This window comes from Callospermophilus lateralis, chromosome 18 (genome assembly GCF_048772815.1).
Source record: "Callospermophilus lateralis isolate mCalLat2 chromosome 18, mCalLat2.hap1, whole genome shotgun sequence".
In the NCBI taxonomy this organism is placed as follows: domain Eukaryota; kingdom Metazoa; phylum Chordata; class Mammalia; order Rodentia; family Sciuridae; genus Callospermophilus; species Callospermophilus lateralis.
This window is the reverse complement of record NC_135322.1, coordinates 9,207,315-9,218,903: the sequence shown is the minus strand read 5'-3', so window position 1 is coordinate 9,218,903 and position 11,589 is coordinate 9,207,315. Positions and strand designations below refer to the sequence as shown.

The following is an 11,589-nucleotide window of genomic DNA, read 5'->3' as shown; positions in this document are numbered from 1 at the left end:
GTAGGAAAAATACCGTAGGGAAAGATGTGGGTGATATACTGTAGAGTTGCGGAACAGTCCGGGGGATTGAGCCTGTTTCTGTATCAGCAAAACCACACTCACTTGGGAGTTTGAAAAAGGCTCCCAGCCAGGCCCACATCCTAACCCCAGCATCCGGGAACAGTGGCTCTGATGTGGTAAAAGGCGCTTTGCCATCGGGGTTAAGTTGAGGATCTTGAGATGGGGATACTGTCCTGCTTTATCTAGGTGGGCTTTGTGTGGTCACAGGAGTCCTCCTCGGAGGGATATGTCAGGCACCCTGTAGAGGAGGAGGTGAAGAGGACACAGAGGTAGGATAGGAGAGAGGCGGCCACAGGCCAGGTACCTGTCAGGAGTTAGAAGAGGCCAGGAGCACTTCTCCCTGGAGACTGGAGTGAACATGGTCCTGATGGCAGTATGGGGGTCGGGGGAGTGAACCCAGGAGCACTGTGCCACAGAGCCACATCCCAGACCTTTTTATTTTATTTTGAGACAGTTTTGCTAAGTTGCTCAGACTGGCCTCAAACTTGAGATCCTCCTGCCTCAGCCTCCTGAGTTCCTGGGATTACAAGGTGTGCACCCCTACACCTGGCCCTAGTGACATCTGGCCCTGCGAATTGTGGGAGGATAGATTTCTGTTGCTTTAAGCTACCTGTTTCGTGGCAGTTTGTTATAGTAGCCACAGAAATGTAACATGGATGCCCCCTAACACAAGCCCATCGTTAACTGAAAATCTCCTGAGTCCCAAATGCATTGAATCCACTCAACCTGCCGAACATCAGAGCTGAACAACACGGGACACCAGGGACAATGGAGAGAGTTGGTTGTGGCCCCTGTGATCGTGGGGCCTGTGAGAGCTGCGGGTGCCTGCCATCCCGAGAGTAGAGAACCATATGTCTCTAGTTTGGGAAGAGATCCGATTCAAAATTCAAATGAGTGTCACTTCCCCATTAGCTTAACGTTAAAAAATCCTAAGTGGAGCCTCTGAAGTCAGGGATCGGTAAAAGAGGGTCCTTCCCGGGTTCTAGCATCTCTCAGGGAACCCAGAATAAAAGAGAAAAAGGGAGAAAGAAAGAGGGAGGGAGGGAGGGGAGGAGGGAGGGGAGGAGTGACGAGATGTGGAGCTACTGCGGCTGCAGCTTGTGGGCTACTTCACCCAACTTCAAAACCCTGTTGGCACAATGTCCCCAGTGCTGGGCCACCTCTACCTACCCGTATGTCCTTTCTAGACCTCAAAGCAACCTGTGCGAGGCGGGGGGGAATCACAATCCCTGACTTCCAGGGGCTTGTTAAGCCAACCGGACCCCAGAGCTTTTCCCCAGAAACCTGGGGTGAGGGGGGCATGGGTGGGCGCAAGCACACGCGGGCAGGTGCTCTCAAAGTCTTCAAATGGGGAAACCGAGGCCTGAGCCGCGACAGGAGCAGTCATTTCAGCTGGCTTTCTCTCTTCTTGGGGCCAGGAACTCCCTCAGTTTTCCAAGCCCCGGGCTCTCTCTCCCCTACCAGGGAGAAGGTGTAGGGTGCGCTGGGTAGTGTGCCCATGGAGGGAGCCCAGGCAGGGTGCCCAGGGCACAGGCCAATAGGAGCCCCCGGGAGGAAGGACGGTCATTTCCTCCTTGCTAGCTGCTGGGTCCCTTGGGGCTTTAAAAACCGCAGCCCAGACGGGCAGGAGGGAGCTCAGCCACCACAGCGCCCTGGAGCACAGGACATGGTGAGTGGGCCCCTTGCTCTCCTCTTGCCACAACCTCCCCGTGTCCTCAAAGTCCCCTCTTCTCCCCCTCCCAGGCTCTCACGCTCTAGGAATGGGATGTGGCTAAGGAATAAGATTGTCATGGTATGCCGTGGGTAGCCACCACTTCACAGATAAAAGTTTGCCCAGGGCAGGAAAACCTCAAGTTGGGTCTCATAAGATGATTAAGAATTCCACAGAGCAGCCAGGTGTGGTGGCACAGCGCATGGGATCCCAGCTGCCTGGGAGGCTGAGGCAGGAGGATCGTGAGTTCAAAGCCAGCCTCGACAATTTAGGGAGGCCCTGTCTCTCCATGAACCAATAAAAAGGGCTGGGATGTGGCTCAGCGGTGGAGCACCTGCAGGGCATGAGTGAGGCCTGGGTTCAATCCCCAGCGAAGGGGGGAAAGGTTCCACAGGTGGAGAAATCCAGGAAAGGTCCCATAGGCCAGGATCAGGCAAGGTCAAGGTTGGCCGGCTGGAAAGAGCCGGTTTGGAAGAGTGGTCAAGATTCACGCAGGTGTCGCAGGTGTCGCAGATGCTGTGAATTATAGAGATGGGAGAATGGGAGGGCGGGCGCCCAGGCAGGACCAGCATTCCTGGGTCCCTCCGTGGTGGGCGGCTGACCCAGGTTGCCCGACGGACTCTGTGAGTCTCAGGAGGAGCCCGTCCTCCAGCTGACCTGGGGTCCCCCTGCTCTACCTGCATCCGGGCACTGCGCCAGGCCTTGCCTCACCCGCGCGGGAGGAAACGGAAGGCTGCTGCTGGGACAGGAAGGGGCTCCACGTTGCCTCACCTCATCCCACCCTTCGGGGGCCACTTGAGCAGACAGGACCTCAGAACGCCACCAACCCGCGGCCGCGGCTCCCCTGGCCCCAGACAATGTGCCTCCCCTCCCTCCCCTTGCAAATAGCCGTGTGTTTTATACGTTATTTCATATCTTGTTTTTTCATGAATAGAATCTGGTATTTATTTATTATTTATTTATGGCACTGGGGATTGAACCTAGTGGTGCTTTATCGCTGAGGTCTATCCCCTGTTCTTTTTATTTTATTTTATTTTTATTTTGAGACAGGGTCTTGCTAAATTGCTGAGAGTCTCACTGATGGCTGTATTTGTGATCCTCCTGCCTCAGCCTCCTGAGTCGCTGGTATCACAAGCACGTGCCATCATATCCAGCTAACATATATTATTAACCAGCTTTAATTGAGCGCTAACTGCATGCCAGGGATCATGCTAAGCACTTTACATCCCACATTTCATTTTAACCTATAAAGAAGGTACCAGATTCCCAGCTGAGACTCCCTTTTTATCAGTCAAATAATATTCCAGCAGGAAATTTCATTCCCTGTCAATGAAGATTTAGGTCGTTTCTGGTATTTGTTTGTTTTTTGATATCAGGGGTTTAAACCAGAGGTACTTAACTGCTGAACCACATCCCCTGCCATTTATCTCTTTCTATCTATCTATCTATCTATCTATCTATCTATATCTGGGTTCAAATCCCTGGGTCTGCTGTCTTGCTTTCACAGGGGGACAGGCGGTAGGACTTTCCCTGTTGGAAGCACAGGGAAACCCAAGTGCAGTGAGGAAGGGGGAGGGGAGGCGAGGACCAGCTGCTGGTCCCAAGAGTCAGCTGCTCAGCTGTGGACAAGTCTCTTCTCTGTGATCCCACGTTTTGTCCTTGCTTCCGCCATCAGCCTCCTGCAGGCCCCTAGCCTCACTGGCCTGAATCCCTGCCCCTGCTCCTCTCTGATCCCCCTGCCTCTGGCTTAACTTCCTCAGAGTGGCTGGAGGGATTGTTCTAACCCTAAACTCTAATGTAGTACCCCAGCTCCTAGACCACCCATGGCTCCCCATTACCCCAGGATAAAATCCAAGTTCATTAACATGGCACCTGGGCCTTTCCAACCTCGTCTTAGACCCTGTCAGCCACGGACCTTCTTTCATTTCCTGGAGGGTAGCACATGCCCTCCTTCTTGCCCTGGGTCCCTCTACCTAGAATGCAGTTCTTTCTTTGGTGTCCACTCAAAGAGAGGGTTCTAGAGTTTGACTCCAGGGAGTCACCTCCCGTCTCTGTTCTTGCTGACTGAGCAGTTAGAAAGCTTTCCCCTAACCTCTCTGAAGCTCACTTTTCTCATCTGTAAAGTAGGTTTTACAACAGCGAACAACAAGAGTTGTCATGTGGATTAAATGAGATGATATGTGAAAAGGGCTTAGAACAGAGATAGCAATATTTCTGCTGTTCTTGTAAGTACAGTGTCTTCTCCTTCGCCCTGTTCTCCTCTGAGAACTCACGGCTCCTTACTACCAACCCTGTGATCTAAGCCACCACTGTCCCCTGCCTCACCTGGATCGTTCCACTCTTCTATTCTTCCCAGTGTCTGCTCTCAATCTTTCTCCATGCAACAGAGAAGAGCTCTTGTCAAAATGAGCGCATGAGCTCAGAAGCAATAACAGTACCTTGTCCTCTGTGTTGCTGCAACATAGATACTGGTTTGGGTTGTTTTTTTTTTTTGGTACTGGGGATTAACCTGGGGGTGCTAACAACTGAGCCACATCCCCAGCCCTTTTCTGTATTTTATTTAGAGAAGGGTCTCACTGAGTTGCGTAGGGCCTTGCTAAATTGCTGAGGCTGGCTTTGAACTCACCATCCTCCTGCCTCAGCCTCCCGAGTTGCTGGGATTATAGGCATGCACCACCGCGCCCGGCTAGATACTGTTTTACTGCTGGGGAGGAGCCCAGGGCTGCTGCTCTACCACTGAGCTCCATCCCGGCCCTTAGACACTGTGATTAGGTAATTAAGGAGCCGATGCCTGGGAAGCACCTCCACAGTGCCTGGCACTGTCCCCTGTGGTAGCGACTAGCCCCATGGGGCCATCTAAAGTTAATTAAAATGACATACAATTAAAAGTTTAATTCCCCAGAGAAATGGCCTCATTTCACGTTCTCAGTGGCCACATGTGCTCGGGCACTGCCATCTTGAGCCTCCCAGATGGCAGGCCGACCTCTGTCACCAGGGAGAGTTCTACTGGACAGCGGCAGTCTTTTTCCAAGCCCTACACCAGCCTGGGCTCGGGGACAGCCACAATTCTAATGGCAGCACTTGACGCTCCCTCCCTGTAGACCTCTTGAAGGGCAGAGGCCAGGTATGCCTGCTATGTCCCCTGGCCAGTGAATACAGTATGTCTGGTATGTCCTCCGGCCAGTGAATATTTACCTAAAGAAGGAATGCACCCAGGATCTTTATCTTAGACTCCTTGAATTGTAGAATCATGGGTTCTGGGATACCCACTCCTTCGGCATCCACAGAGAATTGGTTCCGGGACTCCAGAAGTACCCAAGTCCAAGATGCACAAGTCCTTTGTATTCAATGGCTCCATTTTTGCACATTTAACCTGTGCACGTTCTTCCCTATATGCTATTTATTTATATTAGAGATTGAACCCAGGGATGCTTAGCCACTAAACCACACCCCAACCCTTTTTGTTATTTTGAGACAGGGCCTCACTAAGTTGCTGAGGCTGGCTTTGAACTTGCAGTCTTCCTGCTTTGGACTCCTGATCCGCTGGGATTACAGATGTGTGCTGCCCACCAGGCTCCTTATACTTTAAATCATTTCTAGATGACTTATGATACCTATACCATCTAAATTCCGTGTACATAGTTATTTAATTGTACAACTATGGCTCTGTAATTTTCAGTACCGACACAATTATTCTTTTCAAATATTTTCGATCTGTGTTTGGTTGGATCCACGGGTGCAGAACCATGCCTATGCATGTGAAAGGTCAAATGTATCTTTTATGATATTCAGGTTTTGGAATCAGCAATGCACTGCATAGTTCTATATCCAAGAACAAAAGTATATATAGTGAATAAGTGCCTTCTAATTTCTGTTCCCCCAGCCCCCCTCCCTCCCCAGGGGGTAAACACTGTGGCAAGTTTCCAGAGCTAGCCTGCGTACACATAAGTACACACACACATACACGAGCGCATTTCCAGTTTTGTAGGCAATATGTTTTGCCCACTGAGCATCTTTTCTGCTTTATCTTGGAAATATTTTTACATCTTTACCTCAACAACTTCCTCATTCTTTTTGCGAGTTCTTTTGCCCAGATACGCCACCATTTATTTAACCAGTCCCTTCTTGCTGCCCAATTAACTCAGCCAATCCCCCCTTGCTGAGCACTTCAGTTATTTCCAAACTTTGTAAGGGATACTGCCATGACCAAAACTTTGTGAGCTGTTGGCATGGAGAAGATTCTGGAAATCAGAGTGTTCTGTCCTCATGAGGTCAGCAAGAAGAAAGGACAGAGTGACATCATGCAGGAAAGGAGTTTTGTGGGCTGAGGAGGGGATGATGGCGCAACTGGGGAGCCAGGATCGGGAAGCCTTACTTTCGGGGTCTGAGTCATTCCGCAGCCACGGGGTCTGACTCATTCCGCAGCCAAGGTTTGCTGAGAGCTTGTGAAGTCAGCAGAAGCAGGGTTAGCTTCATATGTCACATCCAAAGGGGACATGCAAAATGTCTGACAACCTGCTACCATGCAGAACCTCCTGGGAGAGAGCGTGGGGGTGGGCTGCAGCTGAGCCATGTGGGACCCTGTGGAAACCTGGGCACGCCCCCCAGGAGGGGGCGTGTCTCACAGTAGCGAATTGGAAGCGGGGCGCCGTGTAGGCCCAGGGCAGGGGATATTTACCAAAGGAAATATTTTAAACATTTTAACTTTCTCTTTAGAAATATTTTCAAAGTTATAGAAAAATTACAAGAACAGTGCAAGAAGTCTCGTAATTTTTATCCGGATTTTCCAAACTTACCTACCCATTATCTATTTATGCATCCGTCACCCATTTCATCTTCTATCTTCCATTGGTCTTTCCATCCGTCTTTCTATCTGTTCATCATCCAACCATCCAGACATCCTTTCTCTCTTTCTCTCATCTGGTGTCTTTCTTATTTTTATTTTTTCGAGTAAGGTGCAGGCATCCTGCCCTTTTATGCTACAAAATTTCAGTGTCATTTCTCATGATGGAGGACATTCACCTCCATGAGCATGGCAGTAACTAATGTCAGAAATTCAATGTTTGGCCGGGAGCAGTGGGTACAACTGTAATACCACTGTCTTTGGAGGCTGAGGCAGGAGGATCGCAAGTTCAAAACCAGCCTCAGCAACTAAGCGAGATCCTAAGCAACTTGGTGAGACCCTGTCTCAAAAAAAAAAAAAAAAAAAAAAAAAATTAAATTAAAAAATAAATAAATAAATAAATAAAAGTTTAAAAAAAGGGGTGGGGCTGGGGATGTGGTTCAGTGGTAAAGCACTTCTGGGTTAAATCTCCAGTACAGTAAATAAATGAATAAAATATTGCATTAAAAGATGATTTATCTTGGGCTGGGGATGTGGCTCAGTGGTAAAGTATTTGCCTGGCATACACAAGGTCCTGGGTTTGATCTTCAGAACCACAAAATTAATAATAATGATAATAATAATAAGTAAAAAACATTTATCTTGATGACTGGATCTTTTGGGTACTGCCTAAATTTTGTGCCCACGGTAAGTGAGGCACTGCCAAACCACTGCCTTCTCCTGGAAGCCCCTCCAAGGGCATTGAACCATTGAACCAGTCATGGACCTCCGTGGACAGAAGCCAGGAAAAGGGCTTTTGGTGGTGACATGTGTGGGGAAAGCTATCCGATAACAACATCTGAGTATTTAGGGATATTAAAATTCTCCAACAAGCCGCTTGTCAGGAGCATTGACTGAGCAGGATGGCCAGTGGCTCTAGCTTAGCAGCCAGGCTAGGGTTTAACTGGTTTCTGGGTCATGAGGAAATCCCGGTCCACAGGCTCCAGGGGGAGGTGGCAGGGGAGCAGGCAGACCTGTCAGGATGGAAGCATAAGTGGCACAGGTCCCAGCTCCCTCTCAGGCCTCAGCATTCCCACTGCCCAAGAGGAGGGAGGCTGGGAGAGGTGGGAAGTCGGCAGAAACTCAGGACTGTGCCAACCCCCTCCCAACCCAGGTCTGCCAACTCAGACCCTCTCTGCCTCCCCGATTCCACACAGGCCTTCATGGATAACAGCACCTTTGATTACCCCTACGACTACCCGCATGGAACCCTGGACCCTGACACACCTGTGGACAACACTTCCTATAACCTGCGAGCCACGGACATCATAGCTTTGGTCATCTTTTTGATGGTCTTCCTAGTGGGTGTGCCGGGCAATGCCCTGGTGGTCTGGGTGACAGCATTCGAGGCCAAGCGAACCATCAACGCCATCTGGTTTCTGAACTTGGCAGTGGCTGACCTCCTCTCCTGCCTGGCACTGCCCGTCTTGTTTGCATCTGTCGTATTGCAAAGCAACTGGTACTTTGGGGAGGCGGCCTGCCGGATCCTGCCCTCCCTTATCCTGCTCAACATGTACGCCAGCATCCTGCTCCTGGCCACCATCAGCGCAGATCGCTTCTTGCTGGTGTTCAATCCCATCTGGTGCCAGAACTTCCGCGGGGCGGGCTTGGCCTGGATCGCCTGTGGCGTGGCCTGGGGCTTGGCCCTGCTCCTGACCATTCCCTCCTTTCTGTACCGCAAGGTGCACGAGGAGTATTTCCCACGCAAGATCATATGTGGCGTGGACTACGGGAACGACGGCCGGCGCAAGGAGAGGGCCGTGGCCATCGTGCGCCTGGTGGTGGGCTTTCTGTGGCCGCTCTTCACCCTCAATATCTGCTACACCTTCCTCCTGATCCGCACGTGGAGACGCAGGGCCACGCGCTCCACCAAGACGCTCAAGGTGGTGGTGGCTGTGGTGACCAGCTTCTTCATCTTCTGGCTGCCCTACCAGGTGACAGGGATGATAATGGCTTTGTACCCCAGTTCCTCGTCTGTCTTCCTGCGGGTGCGCAAGCTGGACTCCCTGTGCGTGTCTGTCGCCTACCTTAACTGCTGTATCAACCCCATCATTTATGTGGTGGCCGGCAGGGGCTTCCAGGGCCGCCTGCGCAGGTCCCTCCCCAGCATTCTCCGCAACGCCTTGGCCGAGGAATCCCAGTGCCGGGAGAGCAAGTCTTTCACGCGCTCCACCATGGACACCCCGTCCCAGAAGACCCAAGCGGTGTAAGGGGGGGCTTCCTCGGCCACTACGCACCCCCAGGGTCCCTCTTCCTTGACAGCCATTATTTTTCTGCTTTTCTTTTGGTACCAGGGATTGAACCCAGGGACACTCTACCACTGAGCCCCACCCCCAGTCCTTTTTATTTTTTTATTTTGACACAGGATCTCGCTAAGTGGCTTAGGGCCTCCCTGAGTTGCTGAGGCTGGCCTGGAACTTGAGACCCTCGTGCCTCAGCCTCCTGAGCTGCTGGAAATTTGCAAGTTCACTTAAATAAAAGCTTTAAGTTAACCTGCTATATAATTGGAGCACTTTTAAAAAGTAGTAAGTGAAAAGATGTCATGTGGTTATGGGGAAATGGAGGAGGAAGACTGAGATGGGCAAACACACCTCCAGTGGTTATCTCCCGGAAGTGGGGTAATAGAAGAATGTGACTTTTTTGCTTTAAAACCTGCTGTTTTTTTTTTTTTTTTTTTTTGGTGGGGGGCGGGTGTTGGGCATGGAACCCAAGGCCTTGTGTATACTAGGCAGGTGTTCTCCACTGAGCCACACCTCCAGCCCTACACTTTCTTTTTCTGTTGACTTCTGTTTTTTAGGTGTTGATGGACCTTTATTTTACTCATATATTTATATGTGGTGCTGAGATTCGAACCCAGTGCCTCACACATGCTAGGCAAGTGCTCTACTCCTGACCCACAACCCCAGCCCCTTCTGTGGACTTTTTATTGCAGATTCAATGTTATAAGAAATAGGAGGGAGGGAGCCTGTGGTTCTTCACATCGGAATGTCGAGCTTGACACAGCCAAGGGTCCAGGGACATCCCCATCACCACTGGGAACCCTTCAATGGTCGTGCCCACCCACTTCCCCATCCCCAGCCTTGTCCTAACCCCAGACAACAGCCAGTCCACCCTCCATGCCTGCCATCTTGTCATTTCAAGAACCCTTTTCAATAGAATCCTACTCTGTCTAACCCTGCAAGCTTGTTGAAAGCAGCCTGCATGACTTGTGTGATCAAATAAAGAATGGATATGGAAATAGTGTGTGGGCGTGGATTAGCTAGAAAAGAAGTACAGGCAACATGAGAAGTGTGATTGTGTAAAGCAGGGGCACATTAAAAAGTGATGCAATGGTCATTGTCATAGATGTGCCATGGTTTGGGTGGTTGGATGTCCCCAAGGGTCTGTTGTGATTGAAGGCTTGATCTGCAGCGTGGTGCTCTTGGGAGCCTGGGGAATCCTTGGGAGGTGGGGCTCAGCGGGAGGTCCTTAGGTGGTGGGGCGGGGGGGGGGGGGTCTTCTGAAGGAAGCTCTTGGAGACTCCTGGGTGGGTCTCACGGGAGGGTTGGCTCACGCAGTCCTGTTTCCTACGGGAGATATGAACACTTGCTCTGACTCAGGTTCCTGCCATGGCCAGTCTCCATCACCATTATTAAAATCCAGCCCTCACCAGAACCAATGCAGGTCATGCCCTTGAACCTCCTAAATGGTGGCCTAAATAAATCTCTTTTTCAGCCTGGGCATGGTGGTGCACGTCTGTAATCCAAGCATCTCAGGAGGCTGAGGCAGGAGGATCACAAGTTTGAGGTCAGCCTCGGCAACTTAGTGGGACTCTTGTCTCAAAATAAAAAGCACAAAGGGCTGGGAATATGGCTCAGTGGTATAGCACCCCTGGGTTCAATCCCCAGCGTCTCCCGCCTCCTCCCTCCCTCCCTCTCTCTCTCTCTCCCCCTTTCTCTCTCTCTCTCTCTCTCTCTCTCTCTCTCACACACACACACACACACACACAAAGTAAAATAAATAAACTTCTTTTCTCCATAGGTAGCCTGTTTCAGGTATTTCATTATGGTAATGACTAATACATATTTAATAATCTACTATAATTGTATGTCATATAAACAATGATATTGGTGATATATTTGTACTTTGTGAATAGTGTATATATATATATGTATGTATATGTATGTGTGTATATATATATATATGTATATACCAAAAAAGTATAGATACATAGGGCTGGGGATGTGGCTCAAGCGGTAGTGCGCTTGCCTGGCATGCCTGCAGCCTGGGTTCGATCCTCAGCACCACATACAAACAAAGATGTTGTGTCCGCCGAAAACTAAAAAAAAATATTAAAATTTCTCTCCCTCTCTCTCTCTTTAAAAAAATATAGATACATAAAAGATGAAATATAGATCACATAATATGTTAATATGTATAATATATACAGGTGGTCTCCATCTTATAATGGTTTGGCTTATGATTTTTCATACTATCATTCTGTTTTTCCAGGTTCAGCACAATATTCAGTAAATTGCATGCTATATTCAACACTTTAGTGTTCAGTAGGTTGTGTCAGATGATGGCCCAGTCACAGGCCTACACAGTGGTCTGAGTGCTCTTAGGTAGACTAGGCTAGGTGAGGTGTGTTAAATGCATTTCCAATGTAAGATATTTTTAACTTACATACAGATGGAACCTTATTGTAAGTACAGAGATCTGTATGTATTAATATATTTACAATACATTTAAACTGTGTTACTCTCTATGAAACCTAATATGTAAAATGACAGCAATCTAAGCAATCATATATCTTACTTAATCCAACTCATCCAAAGTATTAGTATTTCAACGTCATTGTAATCAATGTAAAAATATTATTGAAGGAACCTGTTCCTCCCTCCTTCCCCTTCCTTCGTTCTTTCTTTCTCTTTGTCTTTCTTTCCTTTGGTACTCA

At 49.3% G+C, this 11,589-nt stretch overlaps 1 protein-coding gene across 1 annotated transcript; it reads left to right on the top strand.

Annotated features, from left to right (window-relative positions):
• Window positions 1–1,694: 1,694 nt before the first annotated feature.
• On the top strand, window positions 1,695–9,912 carry C5ar1 (complement C5a receptor 1). The gene is made up of 2 exons (XM_076838567.1): window positions 1,695–1,729; window positions 7,811–9,912. The coding sequence occupies exons 1-2, from the start codon at window positions 1,727–1,729 to the stop codon at window positions 8,861–8,863; spliced, it is 1,056 nt and encodes a 351-aa protein (XP_076694682.1). The 5' UTR covers window positions 1,695–1,726; the 3' UTR covers window positions 8,864–9,912.
• Window positions 9,913–11,589: the final 1,677 nt, after the last annotated feature.